Source organism: Marmota monax, unplaced genomic scaffold (assembly GCF_021218885.2).
Source record: "Marmota monax isolate L192 unplaced genomic scaffold, Marmota_monax_Labrador192_F-V1.1 WCK01_AAM20220418_F8-fsc00223, whole genome shotgun sequence".
Lineage (NCBI taxonomy): Eukaryota > Metazoa > Chordata > Mammalia > Rodentia > Sciuridae > Marmota > Marmota monax.
Window position 1 is genome coordinate 1,556,924 of NW_026692990.1, and position 27,520 is coordinate 1,584,443.

Consider the following 27,520-nt stretch of genomic DNA (forward strand, 5'->3'; position numbering starts at 1 on the left):
AAGGGCTGGGGATGAAGCTTAATAGCAGACAGAGCACCCTGGGGTTTATTCTCTGGTAGCACAGAAGTCATTAGAAAGTTTTCACTCTTATCCTTTGCTTTTATTTTAGGCTTAACAGAAACATCTGAATTTGACCTCACCAGTAGGATACTTTAGACCATATTATCACTAAATCTTATGTCTGTTGAATGTGGATTGTGAGAAAAATATGATAAACTATATAGTTGTATGTTTCTGTTAGATGTGATACTTGTATGTGTGTTTTGTCATTCAGAGCATTCCATTCCAGTGATTCTCAGTCCACATGGTCTTTTTGTTCCTGATTTGTATATTTAGTGTTTACTGTTAATTTTTCCATTCATTTAGCAAACACTGAGCATCTACTCTGCATTGTTTTAGGCTCCCTTAATAGGAAATCAAATAATTTTTATATATATATATATATATATATATATATATCAGTGCCCTCATGATAATTTAGGAGTAATAGATTTAATAGTAAGTTCCTAAATACTGTATAGCAATTCCAATAGAATCAAGCACAAGATACTGAGGAGATCTGAGAGCGAGGCATCTGAATCAGACTAGGAATGTGAGGGAAGTCATCTTATAGGAGGTGAATCTAGAACTGGGTTTTTTAAAAGGTGAGTAAAGTAACTCATGAAATTACTCACCATATGGATGTTGGATAAATGAATCAAAATTAGGTGAATGTGGCAGGACTTTTGTAGCAAGGGTGCAAAGGTAGAGAAGGCATGAATCACATTCAGAGGCTTGCAGTCAAATGTGGATTAAGTAAAGGGTACACTTATAGTGCAGTAGGAAGAACTGGAGTATGTATTCTGTCTCACTCTTTTGGATGAGATCTCAGTTTACCCTGCTTTCCCCTCTCCCTACAGTCTACCCTTCCCTGGAATCTGATGATGATGACCCTGCTCTGAAATCTCGACCCAAGAAAAAGAAGAATTCAGATGATGCCCCATGGAGTCCTAAAGGTGATCCAGTATTTTGTACCTTTAATTTTGTAGGTATGGTCAGGGGGGAAATAGACTGGAAGTAGAAGGGATATTTTATTCAATAAAACCCAGTTCAAGCTGGGCATGATGGTACATGCCTCCTGAGACAGGAGGATCCCAAGTCAAGGCCAAATTCAACAATATAGTGAGGCCCTAAGTAACTTAAGTGAAACCTGTCTCAAAATTAAAAACGCTGGAGGTGTTGTTCAGTGGTTAAGTGCCCCTGGGTTCAATCCCTGGTACAAAAAAAAAAAAGGCCCAGTTCAGACACTCATTTGTTTATTCAACAAGCATTTGTTATGTCCAGACAGATTGTTAGATGCTGGAGATAAAATAGTCAGTAATTAAACAGTTATATAATCAGTTCAACAAAACCAGAAATAATGAGACATGCAGCTTACTTATTTTATGACTTGAGGAGAAAGGAGGAGAACCTTGAACAGATTCTACCAAGCAGACTAGGGCTTCAGAGAACATTCTGATATTGTAAGGGTCCGGCGAAGCATCGGAGAAAGAGACCACCAAGTGACCACTCATGCAATTGGCAGAAGGGGATTTATTGAGGATCCGATTCAGCGCGCTGAGGCTCCAGGCTCACCCAGGAGGGGAAAGCAGCCCAGAGCCCCGAGCAGGGGCTGAGCACTGCTTAAGTACACTTTTTGGGGAGGGCGGAGGGCTTTGTATACATCAGAACAAATCATCATGAGGCGCGGGAAAATTGAACAACAACTCCTAAACATGATTAGTTCATTCATTGGCGGGAACAGGTCGGGCGGGGGTGATAGGTCAGTTCTAAACGGGGTACACATTCAAACTGATTGGTTTTAGGGCCTAAATGACTACGTGACAAGTTACACAGAGTCCCAAGTTATTGGACAACCAGGGAGTCAGTGGGAATATTTACTGGGCAGTTCCAGTATTGTCCTAACAGCTACAGGGATTTCAGGTTTTGCAGGTAGCATAGAAACCTAACAATACCTAATCCTTTACATTTTAACTCAGACCTTGCAGCTTAGAAACTTTACAATGCCCGGTCTTTTACACTTTAACTTTTACACTTTAACTTCAATTTCTTTTACCCTTTCAATATCATCATCCTAGCCCTCTGGTAATTTTGTGGTCAAGGAGGTGAATTATGCTGACTGTTGAGCTCTACAAGGTTCAAGACTCATCTTTTGAGAAGCCATCCCTGAGTATGATAGAATCATTATTGAGTTGAATATAGAAATTAGAGGGTGATCAAATAATCTTCTCTATTTCCTTGGTTGGCTTGTTTTTACATTGGAGGATATATCAATAAGACTTTGCTGCTTAACAAACAACCCAAAACTTAGTGGCTTAAAACAACAGTAATGGACCATTTTTCAGAATGATTCTGTAAGTTGGTTAAGTTGTTCTTTCATTCTGAGGCAGTTTGACTGGTGGTATAAAAAGATCTTCCTCAGTGTCTGGTACCTAACTTGTGCTGCAGTCTGGCTGGGCACAAAATAACTGAGCCACCACACCGCCTTGTAGATTCAAACAGCAGCTCTTTATTCCCGAACTGTCACTGGCACTCTACACACACGTTCTGGGAAAATTTTCCCTCCACTGGGCTCTGCGTCCCAAATACTCTCAGAACCCCGAGAGAACTCAACGGGAACTCAAGGAGCCGGCGCCTGAGGCAGCAGGATACGCCCTGTTCCCAGCAGGATCCACCCTAAACCTGGAACCGCCCTAAACCCGGATTGGCCCTAAACCCCTAACCCTAACCCTAAACCCAGATCCACCCTGGTCCTTGAGCAGGGTCACCTTTCTCAAACATTCATGCAATGTCACTGCAAATGACCTGGGTCCAAGGCAAGCCCATTTCCACAATGGAGAGTCCTCCCTCTAAGCAACATTGGGTAGGCTGACAAGGAAATTGCCATGCATCATTCCTACTTGGCTATGGCTCTCAGCAAACTTGGATAACTGAGCCTTTTTTCTTATTGTCTTTTGTCCATCAGGAGGCTATCCCAAGCTTTTTCATAAGGTGGCAAAAGGGTTTCCAGCAGCAAGAAAGGACAAGCCCCAATGTATAAGCACTTTTCAAGCCTCTGCTTGTTTCTTAATTGTTATTGTCCCATTGGCCAAAACAAATTATATGGCCAAACCTCAATTTCAGGGCTGGAGAAGTAGATTACACCTCTCAAAAGGGGAGCTCCAAAGTCACATTGCAAAAGGATGGAGATATATATATATATATATATATATATATATATATATATATATATATATATATATATATATTATACACACACACACACACACACACACACAGAGGTGTGAGAAACTGAGGGCCATTTCTGTAGCAGTGTGCCATTGAGGATGCTGGAATCTCTGTATCTGTGGTTCTCGGGAAATAAGGGCCCTTTTAGTCCCAGCAAGCCTTATTTGACTCTTTTGTTGTTTGCTTGGGGTTGGAGGAGTAGGACAGCAGGACATTTTTGGGAAGTGTTCTCTTAGTCAATTGGCAAATAAAAAAAAATAGGCCTATTTTCTTATTTTATTTTCTTCTGTAGTTTGTAGTTTTATATCTCCTGTCAAAGTAAAATTTTCACATTAGTGTAATAGAAAATGTGGAAAATACCAAAGATAGAGGAAATTATAAAGAAGAAACCACCCATGAGTTTGCTACCCAGAGACAACCCTTGTTAACATTAACATATTTTCTTCTAGTCTTCTTTTCCTGTGCATTTTTCTTATTGTGGTTGAAATATCACTGTATATGCAATTGTATATCCTACTCTTTTTATTTATTTTTTGTCTTTTTTAATTAAAGGTAATGTATAGCAAATAAAATACTATGGAGGAGTTCAGGATGAAAAGCAATGTTCTTATATTTCTGCTTTCCCTATCTTCAATTATGTGCCTGAAAAGCAACCTCATAGTTTTTATTTTCCTGGTATATACCTATAAAACTCAAGATGATAGAATTTATACCACTAGTTCTCCTTTAATCAACTTCTGTTGTGCCCTTAGTATTTCTCCAACCCCCAGCCTTCTATAAATCATTCATTTTTATTTATATTATAAAGCTTGTTAACATATACATTTTCTTGTGATTAATTTTAGTCCATATTTACTAGAAATTTAGTATAAAATTGAAAATCAATGCATATATTTGACCTATTAAATTAATATATGTTAAATATGTCCCTGTGCCATTGTTTATAAATAATATTTTAATGGCTACAAATGCCTATTTTATGGATATACCTAATTTATTTAATCTGGAGGCATTTAAGCTATTGTTTATCATAATTAGCGACAACATTTGAGGTGAACATCTTTATATATAAATGTATATCTGGCAACTTGCTTAGGATGGATCCCCATGAAATTTTAGAAAGGTCAAACTATATGAGAATGAATGGTGAAAAGTCTCCCTTCCACCTCTTTTCCAATTGATTCTTATTTTCCTTTCAGAGATAATTTCTGCATATCCAAATACATGTATATATTGTCTTTTCTCCTCTTTTTTATTTAATTGGAAATTTACTGTTTTAGTAAGCTATTTTGCTGCTGTGACTAAAAGACCTGACCAGAAAAACTGTAGAGGAGGAAAAGTTTATTTGAGGGCTCATGGTTTCAGATGTCTCAGTCCACAGACAGCAGGCTCCATTCCTGGGGTCTTGAAATGAGGCAGAACAACATGGCAGAAGAGTGTGGCAGAGAGAAGCAGCTCACATGATGATCAGAAAGCAGAGAGAGACTCCACTCTCCAGATACAAAATATATATCCTAAAACCAAGGCCCAATTCCCACTTCCTGCAGCCACACCCTACCACTTCAATTTCCGCTCAGTTAATCCCATCAGGGATTAATTAACTTATTGCGTTAAGGATGTAACTCAATCATTTTTCCTCCAAACCTTCTTGTATTGTCTCACACATGAGTTTTTAGGGGACACCACATCTAACCCATAACATTTACTTATATACTCTATTAGTTTTTTATTTTTCTCAATAATGCATCTTAGAAATTATTTACATTCCCACAGGCAGTGCACAAGAGTGGCTGTTTCCCTTTACATTTGCCAACACAATTTCTTAATGTAAACATTTTAAAAGCTCTTGATACATACAAGCAAATTACTTTCCCAAAAGGTTGGGACAATTTACCTTCCCACCAGCCATTTGTAAAAATGCCTGTTTATGAAATCCTTGCAGGCATTGAAAATGTCAGTTAGGAAGAGTGCTTGCATATGAGTAACAGGAACCTGTCAAGCATCCTTAGTGTTTAGTCCCTAGGGTAGAGCTGCTTTAGTTGATGTCCATGGACTTTTGGATCCTTGAATCTCCTACATTGTATTAAAAATTTATGTAAATGTACATATATATTTGTATATATTTCTCTAGTTAAAACATTATCACATTTTCAAAGCAAGTCTAAAAAGATTTCACTGTTCTACCAAAGAGATTTTCACTTAAAATCAGGAATAAGATGTATGCCCATTAGCTCTTCTGTTATTTAGCATTGATTTTGAAGTTCTAGCCAGTATAATTAGGAATAAAGCAGAAATAAGGACTGTGTAATAAATTAAGAGAACATGTCATGATGATGTGGGGATCCCAGGATGGGAATCCTGTTCATTTTTGTCCATTGTTTTCACTGGAGCACCTTGCATAGTACTAGCAAAGGGGTGATGTTTAATAAGTATTTGACAAGTGAAAGAATTTGTATGATTGTATAATAAATATAAGTAGAAAACAGAAATATGGCATTTTGAATATTAGAAAATGCAAGAGAATCAAAAACTTAGAATTAATAAGAGAATTCAGTAAATTGGGCAATCCCTAGATATAAACTAGATAGCCACAAACCATGAATTTCTGCATATCAGTAATAATCATAATGTACTGAGAGAAAAAAGACCTTTTTGACAGTAGCAACAATTATATAAAATACCCAAGAATAACCTTAAGAAGACACATGTGGAACCTATGAGAAGAAAAACTTCAAAACTTCACTGATGAACATAAAAGAAGGCCTTAATCAATAGAGGTATACCATGTGTCTGGTTACCAAAACTGAGTGTTATTTCCTTTCAAATTAATTTGTACCTTTGACACTATTCTAATCAAATTTTGTGAGGAACTTATTCTAAAAATAATTTTTAAGGAGCTGGGGTTGTGGCTCAGCGGTAGAGCACTCACGTCACACGTGCGAGACCCTGGTTTGATCTTCAGCACCACATAAAAATAAATAAGTGAAATAAAGGTATTATGTCCAACTACAACTAAAAAATAAATATTTGAAAAAATAATAATTTTTAAAAAAGTAAACATAATTAGCTTAAAGAATTTTAGGATAGAAGAGTTGAAAAGAAATTAGCCTTTTTAGATATTTAAATTACACTGACTGGGGATATAGCTCAGTGGTAAAGCATTTACCTAGCATGAATGAAGCCCTGGGTTCAATCCCTAGTACCATAAAAAGAAAAAAAATTCAAGGGTAGATATTTTGTAGTGCTACAATAATCAAATTAATGTTGTTAAAGCACAAGAATGAATAATAATTTTTTTTTCATTTTTAAATATATTTTTGTTATGAAAACATAGAAAATTAGACAGGTTAATGCCATGAAAATATAAAACACATATCACCCAAAGTTAATAATGAACATTTTGCTACATTTGCTTTGCTTTTTTTTTTGAGGACTTTGAAGTGAAATTCCAAACATAATGATATCTGTAGTTCTTCACTGATCTTCTAATTGTTCTCTTCGATATTAAAAATGAGGTATTGAATTCTCTAGCCGTTATTCTTGAAATATCTATTTCTCCCTTTTAAAAAATTTCTATAGTTATAGGTGGACACAACATCTTTATTTTACTTTATGTGGTGCTGAGGATCAAACCCAGTGCCTCATACATGCTAGGCGAGCACTCTACCTCTGAGCCACAACTCCAGCCCATCTATTTCTCCCTTTACTTTGGATTTTGAGACTCGGTTGTTAAGTTCATACATGTTTATAGTTTTTTTTTTTTTGTGTGTGTGTGTGTGTGTGTATGTGTAGTACTGGGGATCAAACATCCCAAGCCTTGTGTATGCTAAGCAGGTACACTAACACTGAACTACACCCCCAGTCCTCAGACATTATTTCGTCAAGTAGTCTTTGTACTCCATTTCTCTCTGAACTTCTGAGACTCCTATGTGTATGTGTTGATAAACTTGATGGTAGGATTACAGGTATGTGCCATCATGCCCAGCCTTTCTTGTAGTTGTTCAGACATGGTCTTCTTTAGCCTCCAAAATAATTTACAATAGCTGATTTTAAGTCTTTATCTAGTAAGCCCAACTTTGTTTAGGAAGACAGACACAGTATCTTTTGTTTTTTGTTTTTTCTTATGTATGCCTTAGTTTTCCTTTTGCATTGTATGTCTTATAATTTTGTTAATAATGAGATATTTTAAATATGGTGGCAGCTCTGGATTCTCCTCACTTTGCTCCCCAGGGTTTATTTTGTTTTTGCTTATTGCCAGTGTAACTTGTTTAGTGACTTTTTTGAACTAATCCTATAAGGTTTGTATTCTATTTGTGAGTAAATCTCTACTCAGGTAGCTTTCTGGTCATCTAATGTTTAGACAGATTTCCTTAAATGCCTGGGATTAGTGAATCTTCCAGTGTTGCCAAGGGCCTCTGTGTGCATGTTGGGGCAGCACTCAACACTCAGCCAGCCACTTTATAACTCTCCTTTAGCTTTCACTTTCTGCTTGTGCAGAGCCTCAGAGTCAGCCAGGGGTGCATGCTTAGGACCCTTTCAGGTCTTTCACAGAGCCTCTGTACATGCATGTGACCTTCTAGATTCCCCAAAGTATGTGAGAGCTTTTCACATTTCCTATGATCATCTCATTCCTCAGCTTCTTTTTAAGCCTTTGGATTAATCTGTTTGTCATAACTATTATGCATCACCTTAAGTAGCTGTGACATTAAGTACTTGCCTTTAAACATTTTCATGAATTCCTCCTAGGGAGAGGCTTTTAGTACTAGGCTTTGAAAGAAAGCTCTAACTCTTTTCTGCTTGCTACTGGGAATGTGGAGTGTTATTTTTCAAGGATACCACTGAGCTAGGGGAAGGTGAATGTGTCTAGTTCAAGTTAAAATGCCATAAAGCTCCCTGTTCTGAGATTCAGCTATTTGTCTTGAGTAAATGCTCTCCTAAGTTTCTGAAAGCCTTTGGTTAATTTCTAGAGTTCTGATAAAGCTCTTTGTGACAATTTAAACAAAAATTAGTTGTAGATGGACACAATACCTTTATTTAATTTATTTAATTATATGTGATGCTGAGGATTGAACCCAGTACCTCATACATGCTGGGCAAGCACTCTACCACTGAGCTACAACCCCAGACCAACAATTTTTTTTTTTTTTTTTAATGCCAGGGATTGAACCCAGGAGCACTTGACCACTGAGCCACATTCCCAGCCCTTTTTAAAAAATATTGTTTTAGTTGTAGATAGACACAATACCTTTATTTTATTTATTTTTATGTGGTGCTGAGGATCAAACCCAGTGCCTTACATGTGCTAGGCAAGCACTCTGACACTGAGCTACAACCCCAGTCCCCCCAGTCATTTTTATTTTCAGACACTAGATATTATGACACCATTTCTCACCATGTATTTCAGTATGCATTTCTAGAAATAGGGACATTTTCTCATATAACAGTAATTCCATTATACATAACAAAATTAATGGTTATTCAGTAATTCTTTGATGTTCATCTAATTCTAAGCCAATAATCAAATTTCCTAAATTGTTTAACCAAACAAAGGTACTACAATGAATCTGTTTAAATCAGGATCTAAATAGGGTCCACGTGCCATTTGGCTGTCTTGCCTTTTAAGTCTCTTTCTGTGATAGCTAGGCATGATGGCACATGCCTGTAATCACAGTCACTGGTGGGGGCTGAGGCAGGATGATTGCAAGTTTGAGGCTAGCCTCAGCAACTTAGTGAGGCCCTAAGCAACTTATTAAGACCCTGTCTCAAAATTAAAAACAATAAATAAATAAAAAGAACTGAAGAGTAGGGCATGGTGGTGCATATCTGTAATCCCAGTGGCTTGCTTAGGAGGCTGAGGCAGGAGGATTGCAAGTTCAAAGCCAGCCTTGGCAAAAGTGAGGTACCTTGGCAACTCAGTTGAGACCCTGTCTCTAAATAAAATGCTAAAAAGAGCTGGAGATGTGGCTTAGTGGTCAAGTGCCCTTGGTTTCAATCTCCAGTACCTTGATAAACAAATCCATAACAGTGCTCACTTCAGCAGCACATAACGCTAGAATTGGAATAATACAGAGAAGATTAGCATGGTCCCTACACAAGGATGATGTGCAAATTTGTGAATCATTCCATATTTTTAAAAAATCTAACATTCCCCTTTTTGTTTTATCCTATTTTTGTTGTAGAAATGGTATAATGACCCTGTAGTTCATCTTGCCTTCTAGATTTGTCTGTTTGCTTCCATGTGACATTGTCTTTTAAAGAGATTAAGCCAGTTATCTGATATGCAGAATGTTTGCTTCTTTTCTCAAGGTAATATTTAATTTTTTCTTCTGTCCCTATGTTTCTTAAACACTGGAAGTAATATGAATGACTTGCATTATTTTAACACCTTAGCAACTTTCCAGGTGGACCTTTGAATTTCCTGTTGCATCACATCAAGAGGCATATGATATTGTGTTTTCTCACTACTAGTGACACTAAAGTTAGTACATAGTTAATTGTGCTAAGTAGACTAAGGTAATGGTCCCCTGATAGCACCATTTTAAAGTTAGGTTTTGTTCTTGAGACTGGCAAGTTGTCTGTAAATTAATAATTTGGTAGTATGTGAATATGTAATTCTCTAGAATCCATAGTTTCATCAGGGCTTGCAAACTTGTGATTTTTCTAATTGTTATTTCTTCTACATTTATTAGCTGGCATTTTTTCTATAAAGAAGAGCTGTCCCTCCTCATCAAAATAACCTATTTGGTTATTTTGTAATATTCTTTCTATCGAAAAGATGGGATGAGGGCTGGGGATGTGGCTCAAGCGGTAGCACGCTCACCTGGCATGCGTGCGGCCCGGGTTCGATCCTCAGTACCACATAAAAAGATGTTGTGTCTGCCAAAAACTAAAGAATAAATTTAAAAAAACAAATGATGGGATGAATAACTATTTTTGATTTAATGTGTTAAAGGTGCTACATAAAAGCATTTTGTAAGAGTCATGCCCTTGGGCTGGGGTTGTAGCTCAGTGGTAGAGTGCTTGCCTAGCATGTGTGAGGCACTGTGTTCAATTCTCAGCACCGCTAAATAAATAAATAAATAAATTAAATAAAGGTCTATCAACAACTAAAAAACATTTAAAAAAAGAGTTATGGCCTTGTTCATAGACAAAAAACACACATCAACAATATCAGACAAGGTGATATGTGTTGTGTATCAAATGACTTGTACAGATCATAAGTTCAAATGAAGAAAAGATAAATGGAACCAGAGAAGTTCTAAAAGTTTGCATAGGTATTGTTTTCAATATATCTTTGAAGGGTGGGTAAGTTTTGACTAGGCAGTATGGAAGAGCATACTCTAGGTAGTGTGGATGATGAGGATGAAGGCACAAGGAGAGAGGATGAGCTGTACATACAGTGAGGTATAATAAGGAAGCTATCTGTCTGGAGAAGCTGAGAATATGGATGTCTTAGTCCATTTTCTTAAGCTATACCAGAATATCACAGACTGGGTAAATTCTAAACAATGGGAGTTTATTTGACTCATGCTTCTTGAGGTTGGAATGTCCAAGAGCATGATACTGGCATCTGGTGAGGGCTTTGTGCTACATCATGCTATAGCAGAAGGCATCACATAATGAGAGAGCAAGCAAGAATGAGCAAGCTAAAATTCCCCTTTTATAACTAACTTGCTTCCACAAAAACAACTTTAATCCATTCATGAGGGTGGTGCTACCATGACCTAATTAGCTCTTAAAAGTTTTACCTCCTAGCCAGGCATGGTGGCACATGCCTATAATCCCAGCGGCTTGGGAGACTAGTTCAAAGCCAGCCTCAGCAATGGTGAGGCACTAAGCACCTCAGTGAGACCCTTTCTCTAAATAAAATAGGGGTGGGGATGTGGCTCTGTGGTTGAGTGTCCTTGAGTACAACCCCTGGTAGTCCCCCCCCCCTGAAAAAAAAGTTCTACCTCCTAATACCATTATAGTGGCAAATAAATTTCCACAGGAGTTTTGGAGGGCACATTCAAACCATAACAGTGGGTGTGGAAATAAGGATAGGGAGGGGGCTGGGATTGTGGCTCAGTGGTAGAGCACTTGCCTAGCATGTATGAGGCACTGGGTTTGATTCTCAGCACTGCATATAAATAAATGAATAAGATAAAGGCCCATCAACAACTAAAGACATTTAAATAAATAAGGGTAGGGAGGAATGGAGGCCAGGAGCAAAAAACATGGACAACCTTAAATACCCAATCAGGTAGGTGAACTTTTATTCTATTATCAGGTGTGCTTTGAGTATTTGTAAATTATCTACTTACCTTATAGGAAGCAAAACCTGGCTTTGTGAAAAGCTGGAAGCAGGAAGGCCAGTGAAACTACTTTTGGGGAAGTTGAAGGTGGAGATAATAATTGACATGCAGATAAATGTCTCAGAGAGTGACACCTTCTCCTGTTTCCCTTGCAGCCCGTGTGACCCCAACTCTACCCAAGCAGGACCGTCCTGTACGTGAGGGGACCCGAGTCGCTTCCATTGAGACAGGTTTGGCTGCAGCAGCTGCAAAGCTGGCCCAGCAGGTAAGTGCCTGCCACCCGGTAGTGGCTCTTCTGCTGATCCCTGTTTGACTAAGATCCTCAAAACTCAGACCTTCAAGCTGATAAGATCTCACTATTGTCTCTGTGGGTTGTGGGAAACCTTTGATCTTTGACCTTGGCAATATCCCAACCCCCTACAATATCCTTCATATCCTAGTTCTAAGACAAGCTACTTCCATAGGGTTACATAGTTGACATGTTTTAGGACAAAAGAAAACATGGGGCCAGAGAAAAGCCCTTGCTGATATCACTTGCCTTTCTTGGATGTATATTAAAAAAAAAAAAAAAAAAACTCAGATCGACATGTCCTTTGCCCACACATGAAGTGCCAAAGAGGTGACTCAGCTGAGTACACTTAAGTCTTTGGTCACCCATCAGTATAGGAATTTGGTCTATTAGAAAGAGGTTTTACTTATTCTCTTCTCCAAATACTATTACCTTGATTTTCATCCCCTGCTTCTAAAGAAAACAGCTATTATTTTTTTGTCCTAACAGGTCATCTTCACTACAATTAATTTTACCCCTTAGAATTATACTTTACAAAATTCTTTAACATATGTAATATGCTCAGAAACCCTAGGAGCATTTGGAGGTAAATCTTCTCATTCTTTTCTTATCAAAATTCCTTTAGCTCCTCATGCCACATCCTGTAGTGTGAGCATTATTGAGCTAACTCTAGATTATGTGCTTCCATGTACAATGTCTAATGTAAAATGCCCAGTAGCCTTGTTCAATAGGTGATATTTTCATCATTTTGCAGGTGAAGAAAATGAGGCTCACTTTAAGTGACTAGTCCAAGATAAGACAGCCATTAAATGGAGGAGACAAGATTCATACTCATCCTTTAACTTCAAATTTCATGTTACTTGGATATTTAAATAAAGTGAAATAGTCAAGTGCTTATTTATTTTAGTAATTACATCCTATTTAAATTAAATTTAATAGAATGATGTTTTTCACATGATGGTCTATGGAGCTATAGAGTTTTTAAAAAATGTTTTGGAGGCTATTGTTGGGAACCAGCACAGACTGAGCAGGCCAGGTGGCCCTTCAAAACTTCTTTCTGTTATGTATATCCCAATGCCATGTAAGGTGTAATTTGAACAAAAGGGGGGGGGGCGTGATTTACCACTTTAAATAAACAGATAAATTAAAGGTGTGACAACTATTCTTAGTGCCTTTTTAGGAGTAACTTCTATTTATGATGATTAGGGATTACTTCAAAGAACAGGTTAAAATTGGAGAAGGCTTTTGAAGTCTAAACTTTTGGTAGGAGACAGGAAGCCATTCTAGGAGAAAAGAAGTCCTTAGTACATCAAACAAGGACCTCTTCATTTGATCTCTAGTCACTTCTCCTTGCTGACCTCCTGCCAGACTCTCATGCACAGCCTTTGCACCAGACATACTACACTACAGTACTCTTGATTCATTCCATGTATCAGATTTTTTCATGCCTTTGTGTCTTTGCACAAGCCATTCCTTCTGCCCAGTGTGCCTTTTCTAATGCTTTATCTGACACTCTTTCACACCACCTACCACCACTTTATTTCAGTGGCTTTCTTTGCTTCCACAGCATTCTCTCATGGTGTTTAGGGTGATAAGTATATTTTATGTGTCCTTTATTAAACTATAAATTCTTCAAGTGTAGGGATCTATTTAACTTGGCATCCCCACTGTGGTAAGCATATGTATTTATTCAGTGCTGGGATAAGTGAATGAATGAATGAGTTTTTCTGGATTGGAGACTTCATGTTGGGACATGGAATAAAATAAGTAATGGTTAAAAGAAAAGGGTTCTGGATCTAGCCTACCTGGCTTTGAATCCTAGCAGTACCACTTGGATAAATTATTTAATTTCTCTTTGCTTCAATTTCCTAATAAACTTTCTTAGGATTAAATGAGATTTTGTATGTAGACGGACAGACACACACACACACACACACACAAATTGTTAATAATGGCACTTTGTATGGAGTAAGTACCACTGGCATGTTAGCTTCCCATCATCAACATAGGGATTGGCTAGATGTAAGTGGCCAGATGGTGGAAGATCATGAATGTAAATCCAGAGCATTCAAACTTGGGGACCTGCTAACACTTTTTTTTGGGGGGGTGTACTGGGGATTGAACTCGGGGGCATTTGACCACAGAGCCACATCCCCAGCCTCATTTTGTATGTTATTTAGAGACAGGGTCTCACTGAGTTGCTTAATGCCTTGCTTTTGCTGAGGCTGGCTTTGAACTTGCGATCCTCCTGCCTCAGCCTCCTGAGCTGTTGGGATTACAGGCATGTGCCACTATGCCTGGCCTATTAACAGATTTTTGAGCAGGGAAATTGGCAAGGTGAAAATGGTCCTGTAATAAGAGAATGTAATCATCTATGAGTATATCTAGATAAATTATATGAGAAAGAGACTGGCTGCAAAGGTAGAAAAATTTAGGCTAGTTGATCTAGATATGAAGAGATCGTTTCTGGAATCAGATGAGAGAAAAGGTTACAGAAATACCATTCCTGATATGGGTGGAATAGAAGTGTGGCTGAAAAAGATTCTGAAGCCAGATGGCTTGGGTCTGAATCCCAACTTGGCCATGTACTGGTCCTGTGACTTTGGCAAAATGGCTTAGCCTTTCTTTGCCAGTTGCTTCATTCTTCAAATGGGATTATATTTCTTCTCAAGTTCTTTTAAGTATTAAATGAGTAACTTTAAAATACTGCCTGGCATGTATTACTAATATTATTATTCTTGTCCCCAGAAATTGCTATGGTAGCCACAGCCTGTCAGATCCTCCGAAGGCAGGAGTAGGTTCGTGTTGCCAAGAGAAGGCAAAGAAATGTAATCACTGAGTTGTTCTTTGTGGCTGTGTAGCATTTCAGAAGGTGAAGTCGTTTACATGCTCTCAGCACCACCTTTCCAGGTTCTCAGGGCTCCAGATGCCCACTATACAGGTACCCACTATGCAGTGGATAGTAGATCCATAGAGCAATGGATGGATGAAATCCAAGATATTGGGAGAAGTGACACAACTCCTTATTCATACCTCCCATCCAAAATTGAGGTTTTAGATCTGTCTACCTGGAAGATTGTCAAGTCCTCTGTTAGAAGAAAAAGACCAGCAAAATGAAGAAAAGCCATTGTAAGAAATTAAGATAGAATAATAATTTACCACTTGTTGAGTTCCTTCCATGTGCTATGTATTTTTACAGCATCATTTTATGTAATCTTTCCAACAACCCTGAAAAGTGGACATTATTTTGCCCATTTTGCAGATGAGGCAGCTGAGATTCAGAAAGGTTAGTTACTGACTATAGTCATCCAATTTAGGGAGCACTAGCCTGGATTTCAACCCAGGCTTACCTCATTGCAAAGCTAATCATCTTTCTATTCTCAGATGTTCCATTTAAAAAAGTTTTCAGGGTGTGTCTTCAGATAGATCTGGTTAAATATTAGATTCAACTATTTTTCAGCTATTAAACTTTGGAGACAAGTTGCTTTATATTCCTGCTCCTGTTTTATTATCTGTAAAATGAGGGGTTTTATTTCTTAGGACTGTTATGAGGATTAAGTAGGTTAAAGTATATAAAGTACCTCAGCTGCTGGTTTAAATTTAATTGTTGTTATAAGCGTTCATGATCCACCTTATTAGTGATAATTTTAGGACCCAAACCCAAAGTCTCCAAATTCATTTACATTTCTCTTGCCACTGTACTGATAAATGGCAGTGATGACTTATGGATGAATGGCACCTCAGGTATTGAAAGGTCTATGTGTTGTGTGTATTAACAGACTAGACTTAGTGGGGAGGGGGTAGTGGATTGCAGAATGTTGATGATTATCTTGTTCCTTTTCTGGGAAATTATCTTATTTGATTCACTCCTGAATCATCCTTCCCATTTGACTTGTGTTTCAGGAGCTACAGAAGGCCCAAAAGAAGAAATATATTAAGAAGAAGCCTTTGCTGAAGGAGGTAGAACAGCCTCGCCCTCAAGACTCCAATCTCAGCGTGGCAATACCAGCCCCAACACTGGTTACTGCACCCCAGCCTCTTGCCTCTTCCTCACCCCTGCCTCCTCCTGAGCCTAAACAAGAGGCTCTGTCAGGAAGTCTTGCTGACCATGAGTATACTGCTCGACCCAATGCCTTTGGCATGGCCCAGGCAAACCGCAGCACCACACCCATGGCCCCCGGCGTTTTCTTGACCCAGCGGCGCCCTTCAGTTGGGTCCCAGAGCAATCAGGCAGGACAAGGTACAATAGCCGTATGGTAGTAAGAGGGTTCTAAACCTTAATTTTAGACCATGGAGAGATGTTGACTGATTTTAAGTGGTGACAAGATCAGGTTTAAGATCTTTCTAAAAAAAGATCATTTGATGACCAGAGTGGAGGGTGGGCTGGCAGGTACAAAGGAGACACATACATAGATTCATGCAGGAATGAAGAGAAGCTGAAGTTCTGGCCAAGGTATAGAAAAGGGAAGGAATATAGTGACCAAATATGGAAATAATCTAATGAGACATAGGAGATGATTCATATAGGGAGGAAGAAAGAGGCAAGAAAGAGTTAGGGTCTGACCGCCCCCTTTCCTCACTTGTGCCCTCAAAAATTCAGGCCATACAGTCCATAGCTCAAGGGTGCTGAGGTTGGTGTGATGTTGGGGGTTGATGAATATAGGAGTTTCTAATGAAAAAAGGCCCTGGTGATAGCAACATGAGGAACATTGGGCTATAATCACTAATAAGACCTTTTTCTAGCCCTTGTGGGTGTGATAAAAGGACATGGAAGCACACTCATCTCCCTGCAGAATTTTGAAAGGAAAGTGACTGGGCCCAAAAGAAATCAGTGGGGAAAATGAACCAGACAAATTATAACCAGGGAGTTTTATCTGCTGAAGGAGGCCATAGGCAGAAGAATTAAGGTATGTGGTGTTGGATGGAAATAATTAAGGAGGGATTCTTGTCCAGTATGGCCTAAGGATGAAGAAACGTTGTGGGGAGAGGAATAGAGTAGGGGTGGCCTGAGGACAGTTAGTGCTGGAGTTACTGCTAAGGCTTTTGCCATACCCTTTGCTTACTTTTCCCTTCCCCCACAGGAAAGCGTCCCAAAAAGGGCCTGGCCACAGCAAAGCAGAGACTTGGCCGTATCCTGAAAATCCACAGAAATGGCAAGCTACTTCTGTGAGCCGAATCCCCTTGTGTTCCATCCCTCACCCCTTCACCCCCATTGCCTTCTCCGTTGTCAACTTTCGGGGCACTTCTGGATCCTGTTTGCCCCGGACAAGGTGCTGAGGCGCATTGTCCTGCTTTCTTGGGACTGACCAAAGGCATGGACACCCCCATGGATCTTTCCACTGGTTCCCCTCAACTCCCTTTCCCACTACCACTATGAGCATCCTACCTTCTTTCTCTATACCCCTGAGAAGCAGGTAAATGGGAGAAATTTCCAACTGACTAGAACCCTTATTTCTGTTCCTCCAGCCCCATTTCCCTGCTTTGTCTTTTACTCTTACCCCACTCCCAACCTCCCACCATGTAGCTGGTAGGCAGGATGAGGAGAGGCATGAAGAGATCCTGGGCCCCTGGATATTTCTGTGGCTATGAAGTGGGAGACCCGGTGCTCCACTTTGCAACTCCAACCCTCTCTCTAGAAGACACCCGTGTTTCCTTCCCTTTCCCCTCCCTACCAATCCAGTGGATGTACCCACCTGTAGACTTCTTTCTGGGAGAAGGCTGTGGTCTCTGCCCCCTCTTGCCAAATACTTCATGGAAAAAAGAGGAGGGCCCAGAGTCCCCTTACTGCCCCACTGTGGGCTATTGATAGAGGTGGCCTAGAAAGGCTGAATTCACTTATCCTTAAAAGAAAGGAGATTCACTTTTCAAAGTGTGGAGAGGACAGATGCCTAGGTCTTTGACCATCCTCATTGGAGGAAGCTACTTATGGCTGGCTATACATGAAGCTCTTTGTCACAGGGTGAGCCCCAGGGATTTGCCTGGATTTTGAGGTCCTGCAGAACATTATCCATGCAGCTGTGGCTGGGCTCCAGCAGGTGTAAACCTGAAAGCACCTGTCACTGAAGCAGATAACCCTGGACCTTCTGGAGAGGGTATCGCAAGACAGTCTACCCCTGGGTCCTTCGTCAAACCTCCTTACTTCTTTTCCCACCTGAGGTCTTAGTCTGGATTAAGACCTCAGAACTCATATCTTCACTCCTGGACCTTTGCACTTGCAGACCATAGGTCAGCATTTAAGCAGAGTTCAGATGGACCACTCACTCATGAGCCCAAGTCTAGGAGAAGAGATGCCCATCTGTGAAGGAGCAGACCATCTTCCCCTCTTTCCTTTGTGTATTCTTTCCATTGTCCAGACAGTGCCCAAACCTCCCTCTTGTCTTGCCTCATTGGCAATCTGGACTTGATGGAGAATGCTCCTTTTCCCACCCCATTTTGGCACTGCCCAAGCGGAGTGTATCCTTGTCCTCTACCCTCCACTCCAACCTCACCCCAGCTTGCCTCAAGCTTCTGGGGAATTTAACAGCTACCATTCAGGCCACAGGGAATTTGTGAGGCTTCCTTTGTCTTGTGTCTTTGGTTTTATTTCTTCTCCACAGCCCCACCTCTACTGTCCTTCCTTGGAATCAGGGGTCCCTTAGCCTGTTTGCTTTTTCTACCTTGGGGACCCCAGGGGCCAAGCAGTCCTCCATCTAGTCACACCAAAGGCAAAAAGCCTGGCTACCTCCCCCCTAGCACGTGAGGTCCCTACTCCCCTTTCCTCTGTTTCTACCCAGCTTTGCTTATCTTGGGGATTTCAAGGCAGCAGGGGGTAGTAAGGGGAGGGCAGGAGAAGCCTCTGTCCCAGTGTAGGCAACTACCTGACTAGACACAGACTGCTGTCACCAAGACCAGGTCCCCAGCCCTTTTTCCCATTAACACCCCTTCTTGATCTTTCAAAGGCAGCTAAATTGCTAGCAAATCCCCCTGATTCCTGGCCTCTTTCTCCTCCGTTTCTTTGTTAGAAGTTTCTGTGGAGCTAAACTCAGCCTCCATTTGACTGGGTTCATTTAGTTTAGTAGGGTTCTCAGAGTCTTCTGTTTGTTGTTTTGTGTTGTTTCCAATGAAAAGCAAGTTTACCCTCAGAGTCATGCTTTTCCAAAGAGGCTAGTGTTTTTTTTGTTGTTGTTGTTGTTTTTTAATGTTTCAGGTTCTAAGTGAAGTGAGTTGGGGAGGGGTTGGAAGTGGTAGTAAACAAGGTTTAGAACATGGTGAGATAGTTAACTCTGATCTCCAATCCCCAGCAGAGAACTGGGGGTAAAATAGGGGACAGGGAGAGAGGATTTCTATTCACCTTTAATATATTTTTACAAAAAAAGCAAACAATTTAAAAACAAACCCACCGCTTCTGTACATGTCTAAATATATTTTTAGAAGTGGGTAGGATTGTGAATTTCTGATGCAGGGCCTTTTTATAAATAGGTTAGAATAGTATCATCTGGACTTCTCTGTTGTTTTTTCCCCCTGTTTTTTTCTTATGTTGTGTTACTAATGTAATTTATATTTTTTTTAGATCCTCCCTTTCCTATAGAGATAAAAGTGATTTATCTTGGCAATTGCTTTGCTTGGCATTCTTTTTTCATGGGTGTTGGTGTTGGTGGAGGTGGTGGTTGTGGTGATGGTGGTGTGGTATGGGGTCCAGAAGTGATGCCTTTTCTCTCTCTCTCCATCAGCAAATTATCAGTGAATATTTTCTTGGTACTCAGCCTTAGGTAAGAAGAGAACAGGATTCCTGCCCTCAGGAGGGACTCAGCTGAAGCAGATAATCAAAAGTATAGTAAAGAGAAAAGAAAGGGTACAGCAATCCAAAGGGGGTCTCACAAGTTCAATGGGAAGGCTTTCCATAGCTTCCATGGATTGTTTTTACTTGCTATACCTGTGCCTCTTTCTATGAATATAGGACCCCAGCCCCATGCCCCGACGCTTTCTGATATCTCCTTCAACAGCATCTGTGGTATGATCTGGACCTGACTACTGTACTGGATCTAATATATCATGTTTGTTTCCTTGTGCCAGGTGCTATTGTGTGTGTGTGTGTGTGTGTGTGTGTGTGTGTGTGTGAGAGAGAGAGAGAGAGAGAGTGTGTGTGTGTGTGTGTTGTTTCATCTTCACTAATACCCTTATCCTACCAATGAGGAAACAGGCAAAGTAACTTTCTATCATCACACATATAGTAAGTTCTGGTTCTAGAATCTGTTCTTATCACTTTGTTCTGCGGCTTCTCACTGATAACCCCAACCCTTTATTAAGTGCCTTTTGGGTGATAGGCATGGGTTAGACATTTTACTTAGTATATCTCATTTAGTCATCACTGATAACCCTATGAAGTAATTATCCCTGTTTTTTAGTTATGAAGACAAACTTTCCAGTGGTCCTCCACAGCAGTATCTGCCCAATTCCAAAAATCAAGGTCTTTCCCCTTCACTGTGTGAAAAAAAAATTGTTTGAGGCTCAATAACCCAACAGATATTTATTAAGCACTTGTTGTGTGCAAGGTGCAGCATTGAGAGTTGTGTCCTGAACCAGAGCCACCAGTATAATATTAGGAACCTTGTTTCAAATTCACTACCTTTTAGGGATAGGCTTCACTACCTTTTAGGACAGGCTTCTTACTGTGTGTGGGTCATCTGTAAAATAAGGAGTTTGAAGTCACTCAAGATTTCTTTCTCCTAGAGATTTTACTTTTGTAAGTCCGGGTGATGCTCTCTGGGGTTGGCATTTACTGACTAAATGACCTCTTCTAGTTCTCACAATTTTGAGTCTCAGCATTAAATACTTTAGATAGAAAAAGTTAATGTCTGTCATATAGGGAACTGTATCTTTTGATAGAGGCAATAGAACAGAGGAAGAATTTCAGAGACTTTGTAGGAATGGTGGGCGAATTCTGTTTGTCATCAACTCCCACCTTCTCAAGGACAAAAATTACTTTCACCAGCCTCAGGTTAGAGAATAAGCTATAGTCTCAGTTCCTTATTGTCAGTTCAGGTAGGTACCAGCACATCAGAGGCTTCTGTCTAAAAATTGGGAGAGGAACAAGGCCCCTGACTTCTGTTTTATCTCTTTCCAAAACAGAATGGAAATGTGTATAGCACTTGCTAAGAGCTCTTTCTCAATGACTAACCAAGTAATTTGGGGGAGTGTCTTTATCCATTTTGTGTAGCTGTAAGAAAATATCTGAAACTGAGTAATTTACAAAGAAAAGAAGTGTATTTTGGCCCGTGGTTCTGGAGGCTAGCAAACTTGAGAGCACTGGACCATCTGGCCAAGGCAATGTGCTCTTTCACTTCATGGTAGAAAAAGCAGAAGAGAACTAGCAAGTGCAAGAGGAGCATGTGTGTGAGAGTAAGGGGCAGTGCCAGGCTTGCTTTATAACATGCTCGAGAACTGTCCTATTCTCTTGAGAAAGACACTAATCCATTTGTGAGGGCATTGCCCTCATGACCCAATCACCTCCCAAAGGCCCTACCTCTCAACACTCCTACATTGGCAATCAAATTTCAACATGAAGGGCTGGGGAAATGGCTCACTTGGTATACCGAGTGCTTGCCTTGCATACAAAAGGGCCTGGATTTAATCCTCAGCACCACAAAAAAAAAAAAAAAATCAAAATGAATTTGGGCAGGGACAAACCACATCTAAACCATAGAAGCTGAATTACTTTTGGGGTCTTAGTTTTAAAAACAAATGGGGGTTGTGTATAATTGCAAGCAATGTAGTATAACTGCAGCTGTGATTTTTAACCAGGGTTACATAAGCAGAATCTCTGAGAGGAAATGTGTAGTTTGAAAAGGCATATAATCACACTTGATTAGTTTTTAGCCATAATACTTAAAACCTCAGATAATGGAGGATCAATAATTTTGATATTTGTCAGAGGATCTGACTTTACCCATGAATAACAACCATTAAAAGGCCTTAAGCAGAAAGTAGCACCATACAACTTGTTTTTAAAAAGGATCTCTTTAAGTGTAAGTTAGGAGGGGGTTACAACTGAAGCAAGGAGGCCAGTGAGGAAGTTATTTGTAGGAGAGACAGAGTAGTTCTCACCTTATGTCTCTCATCAAATGCCATTTCCCTAAGGAAGCCTTTACCCAACTGTCCAGTTGACACTAACCTTTTCCTGGACTTCTAAATTCCATAAAGGACAGATATCCCAGACTTTCCAAGAGACAGAACCAGAGGATTGGCTACTCTACTCAAGAGACAGGATATGGACTCTTCTATTACCTTCTCAGCTTTGTAACTCAGTTCACATTCCTGAGCCTTCTTTTCCACAAGACCACATCAATGTCAGAATTCATCAATGAATGTGGTAAGAGAGAGTACCCATTTTTGTATATTTTCTTTCAGGAATCCAACCTTCCCCACATTCCATTCCATTCTGTCATTTACAACTTTTCAGGAGTATCTTCCCCAAAGTCCTATTTTCATCATCCCCTCCTGCTTAATGGCATTCCATGTAATCCTACTGCTTATTGCACCCTCCTTCTAGAAGTTTCTTAGAACCTGGCCCAACTTGGAGACAATGGGCTGTGGTGGAAGGGAATGTTCTTAGAAGTTTAGAAAACCAATGTTTCAGTTCCAACTCTGCCACCTGTGACCTTGAGCTGATGCCTTCATCAGCTCAGTCTCATTGTCTGTAAAATGAAGATAATAATCATTACCTTATAGGATTACTGGGAAGTAGTAGCTAGTGTTATTTGGGGAAGGGTGTCATACAGTTTATTTTTAATTTTTAAGCTCTTCTTATTTGTTAGATATAAATGACACTAGAGTATATTTTGACATAAATAAATGGAGTATAACTTATTCTAATTAGGATCCCATTCTTGTGGTTGTACATGATGTGGAGTTTCAATGGTGGTATATTCATATATGAACATAGGAAAGTTATGTCTGATTCATTTCACTGGCTTTCCTATTCGTACCCCTCTCCCTTCCTTTCATTCCCCTTTGTCTAATCCACTCAACTTCTATTCTTCTCCACCCCTCTCCCCAGTTGTGTGTTAAAATCCACAAATCAGAGAGAATGTTCTTTGGGATTGGTTTATTTCACTTAGTATGACAGTCTCTGAATTCATCCATTTACTGGCAAAAGTCTTAAAGTTTGACACTCAGGTGATCAGTGAGTGCAGTTTAATTTTTCCCAGGAAAATTTGCCCAACAAGGTCTATAATCTCACTTTTAAAAATTTCAGATAAAATAGGCTTTAAAGGAATTGGGGAGATTATTTCAAACTGAGACAGGAAATTGTGTTGGCTTCATGAGGAAGGTGGTATTTGAAGCACATAGAGAGATCTAGGTCAGTAGGGGTGGTGGGCCTTAAACTGTAGAGGAGATAAAACCAAATCTAAGAAACAAAGTTGTTAGAAGATGCCAGAGTATCATCTGTGTTAGTTAAATATCAATGGTTCAGTTCTACAGTGGATCATCAAAGCCTCTTTTGTATCAGGCCTTGTGCATGCCATTGGAGGGCTTTATCTTCAAGGACTATGTGATTTAGTACAGATGGAAACCCAAATACATCACACTGGGATAAATAGTATATTACAAATAAGTGCAGAGTGGTATGAGAGCATAAGAAAGGAGAATCCAATCCAGTCTGAGAAGCCCAAAAGGCTTCAGGGATGATGTAACTCCTGATTTGAGTTTTGGTTTTTGTTTGTTTTGCAGTGCTGAGGATGCCAGACATGCACTGGTATCACTGAGCCACATCCCCAACCCCCAATTTATGTTTTTTGTTTATTTTCAGTACAAGGGATTGAACCTGGGTCCTTGTATATGATAGGCAGATGCTCTATCACTGAGCCACACTATACCACCAGCCTCTAAGTTGAGTTTTGAAGGCCATTTACTGGGGGAGGGAAGACAGAAGCATGCATCAGAATAGAGAATTCCAAGCAAAAGGGACAGCATAAACAAAAGTAGAAGCAGTCTGGGGTGTAAGTGGAGCTACAAACCCCTTAGTTGAGCTGGAATACATGCATTGGTAAGGTGGCAAGTATTGGGGGATAAAGCTGATGAGGTGGGCAGGGACTGAATCATAGAGGTCTCTGTCTTAGATTTTTATCACTGTGATAATATACCTGAGAAAAATCAACTCAAAGGGAGCAAAGGTTTATTTTTGGTTCATGGTTTCAGAGGTTTCAGTCCGTGTTTGCTTGGTGATTTTGCTTTGGGTTTGTGACAAAGTAGTGCATCATGGTAGAAGAACCTGGGTGGAGGAAACCTGTTAATTTCATGGTGACTAGGAAGAGAGAGAGAGGAAGAGACCTGATCCCAATATTTCCTTCTAGGGCACAACCTCAGTGACCTAACTTCCTTCCACTAGGCCTCACCTCCTGTCAGGTTTCACCACCTCCAAGTAGTGCCATAGGCTTGCAACCAGTGCAGTGGCACACATTTATAATCCCAGTGACTGAGGAGACTGAGGCAGGAAGATTGAAAAAGTTCAAGGCCAGTATTGGCAACTTAGCAAGACCCTGTCTTAACATTAACAAAAAAAGGCTGGGGATGTAACTCCCCACTACAAACAAACAAACAAATAAAAAATAAAAATAAAATAAAATCCAGGGCTGGGGTTGTGGCTCAGTGGTAGAGCACTTGCCTTGCATGCATGAGGCACTGGGTTCGATCCTCAGCACCACATAAAAATAAAAAAAGATATTGTGTCAATCTGCAACTAAAAAATATTTTTTAAAAAATCCAAATCATAACAGACCATAACAGCCTGATTTATCTTTCACAATGTTCTCTCTGGTGATCCTTGCAGTGAGAAGAGACTGAAGTATGCTAGCATAGAGGCTAGTGTAAAGGTGACTGTACAGTTCTGGTTAAGATAAAATGAGGTCCAAACCAGAGCAGTGACTGTGAAGATACCAGAGATGATAAATCCATATTAGTTTTTCCTAACACTTTACTATGAACATTTTCGAACATTCAGGAACTCAAATAACTATACCACAAAAAACTCATATATCCACCACACAGATTCTGCATTTATCATGTATCTATCCATGCATCCACCCATGTGTTAGCTTTCCGTCACTGTGACATGCACCTGATATAATTAACTTGTCAAGAGAAAAGTTTTATTTTGATTCGTAGTTTTGATGTTTCCAGGTCATGATTGATTGGTCCCTGTTGCTTTGGGCCTATGGTGGCATATTGTAGTAAGAGTACATGGCAGGGCTGGGGTTGTGGCTCAGTTGGCAGAGCACTTGCCTGGCACATGTGAGGCATTGGGTTCGATCCTCGGCACCACAAGAAAATAAAGGCGTTGTGTCCATCTACTAGAAAAAGTATTTAAAAAAAAAAGGAGTACATGGCAGAGAAAAACTGCTCACTTTATGGCCAAAAATCAAAAGAAAGCTGAAGAAGAAGAGGCGGGGATGACACTATCACTTTCAGGGGCACACCCCCAATCACCTTTGTACCTCCAGTAGGCCCCAATTCTTAAAGGTCCCATTACCTCTTTATAGCACCATAGGCTGGACACCAAGCATGTTAATACATGGACCCTTTGGGGACACTTTTCCAAATCTCAATACCACCTTTTATACATTTAAAATTTACTGATGCCTTCACATCCCTTCAAACACTTAAGCATGCGTGTGATTTAGTAGAGTTCAATATTTGTGATTCTTCTTATTTTTGGTGCTGGGGATCAAATCCAGGGCCTTATACAGGCTAAGCAAGCACTTTACCACTGAGTTGCACCCTAGTCCCTTGCATTTTTGTGTGTGTGCGGTACAGAGGATTGAAACCAGGGGTGCCTTACCATTGGGATATATCCACATCCTTGCCTTTTTTAAAATTTTGAGACAAGGTCTCACTAAAGTTGCCATGGTTGACCTCAAACTTGATGCCTGTCTCAGCCTCTCAAGTTGCTGGGATTCCAAATGTGTACCACCATGACTGGCCCTTGTAATTCTTTCTTAGAATATCCATACAATTAAATAAGTGCACACATCTTAAGAGAATAATTTTGTGTGTTTTGACAAATACTTATACCTTGTAACTCACACCCCTACCAAGATCCAGAACATTATGATCAACCCTGAAAATTCCCATGTATCCTTCCCAATTGCAGCCCTTCCCTCTTACAGAGTAGGACTTCAGTGTGAAAGACTAGGATTTGGAACTTGTGAAAATAATTGTCCCAATAATCTGTGTGGTTCCTCTCCAGAAAAGTCACGGAGACAGGTAACTAGGCAGGATACACAAGCATTAGTAAATAACTTGAATGGAAGTTCTTCAACCTTCCTCCCCTCTCCCTAATAAGCCTTATCTTTATAGATCAGTGCATGAATCAATGAACCAAAGAGGAATCTAGGCAAGGGGCTGTTGGTCTCTGAAGAGTTAGTAGTCTTGTAAGCGAGTAACAATTCAGCATAACAGATGTTGAATGCTATAACTTAAGAGGGGAAGAAGAAAGAATTAAAGTAACCCAAAAGTGCCATAAGGGTTTGAAGTAGGTGTGTGTGTTGTGTGGGGGTGATTGAGAAGCATTCATAGGAAAAGGGAAAAGAACATTTAGCAGGCATGAAAAATTTCCTGGAGTGTGAGGAGTTGTGTTGAAAGACATTGACTTTGATAATAAGTATGATAGACAAAGATGTTTTTAGTTGCAGATAACAGAAAACAAGCAATGAGACATTGGCTCATGTCTAGAGGTATGTGGGTATTAGGCACTGGTTGATGAATGCTTTGTTCCAGATTATCTTTGTGTTGCCCTCTTTTGTTTGTGTCAGCTTTGTCAGAATTCGTCTTCTTGGTCACAGGATGGCTGCCTGCAACAAATGGGGATATGATCACTTCCCATAATCATTTTTCAAAAGGCCTGAGTTTTGTGCCAGTTGAACTATCCCTAACTTAATCCTTGTGGCCCTCAAGTGCCATATACTGATTGGCATAAGCCTGGATTATATGCTACAATCATTGTGGCAAATTAAAGGACCCTCTGGAGGTGGGAGTGAGATCATTCCACAAAAAGCACATGACTTCTACACAATGATTCCACTTTTCCAGTTTTGCTTATTTTCCATCTATATATTATATTTGATGACAGAAAATATCAAGACTTTGATATTTTTTAACTGGGTGGGTTTTAAAATTCATTTGTTTTAATTTGTTATACATGACAGCAGAATGCGTTTTGATTCGCAGTACACAAATGGAGCACAGTTTTTCATTTCTCTGGTTGTACACAAAGTACAGTCATACCATTCATGTCTTCATACATGTTGCTAGGGTAATGATGTCCATCTCATTCCACCATCTTTCTTACCCCCATGCTCCCTCCCCTTTACCCTATCCAAAGTTCCTCCATTCCTCCTGTGCTCCCCCCACTCCCATTATGGATCAGCATCCACTTATCAGAGAAAACATTCGGCCTTTGATTTTTTGGAATTGGTTTACTTCACTTAGCATGATATTCTTCAACTCTATCCATTTACCTGTACATGCCATGATTTTATTCTCTTTTAATGCTGAGTAATATTACATTGTGTATATATACCACAGTTTCTTTATCCATTCATCTATTGAAGGGCATCTAGGTTGGTTCTACAGTTTAGCTATTGTGAATTGTACTGCTATAAACATTGATGTGGCTGTGTCCCAGTAGTATGCT

At 39.8% G+C, this 27,520-nt stretch overlaps 1 protein-coding gene and 1 non-coding gene across 5 annotated transcripts in view; both read left to right on the top strand.

Annotated features, from left to right (window-relative positions):
- The window catches only part of Phf8 (PHD finger protein 8), a 114,091-nt gene that overhangs the window by 74,470 nt on the left and 12,101 nt on the right, over positions 1-27,520 (top strand). For 3 of the 4 annotated variants that reach the window (XM_046452586.2, XM_058582039.1, XM_058582040.1), the window contains 4 exons: positions 900-995; positions 11,717-11,826; positions 15,754-16,090; positions 16,932-17,016. In XM_046452586.2, the coding sequence (XP_046308542.2) occupies positions 900-995; positions 11,717-11,826; positions 15,754-16,090; positions 16,932-17,016 (628 nt within the window). Of the gene's footprint in view, positions 1-899; positions 996-11,716; positions 11,827-15,753; positions 16,091-16,931; positions 19,443-27,520 lie in introns of those variants that run through there. The other variant, XM_046452585.2, reaches the window with a different exon arrangement.
- Positions 9,292-9,399, top strand: LOC124098067 (U6 spliceosomal RNA). The gene has a single exon (XR_006853461.1). It is a non-coding gene; the product is annotated as a U6 spliceosomal RNA (small nuclear RNA).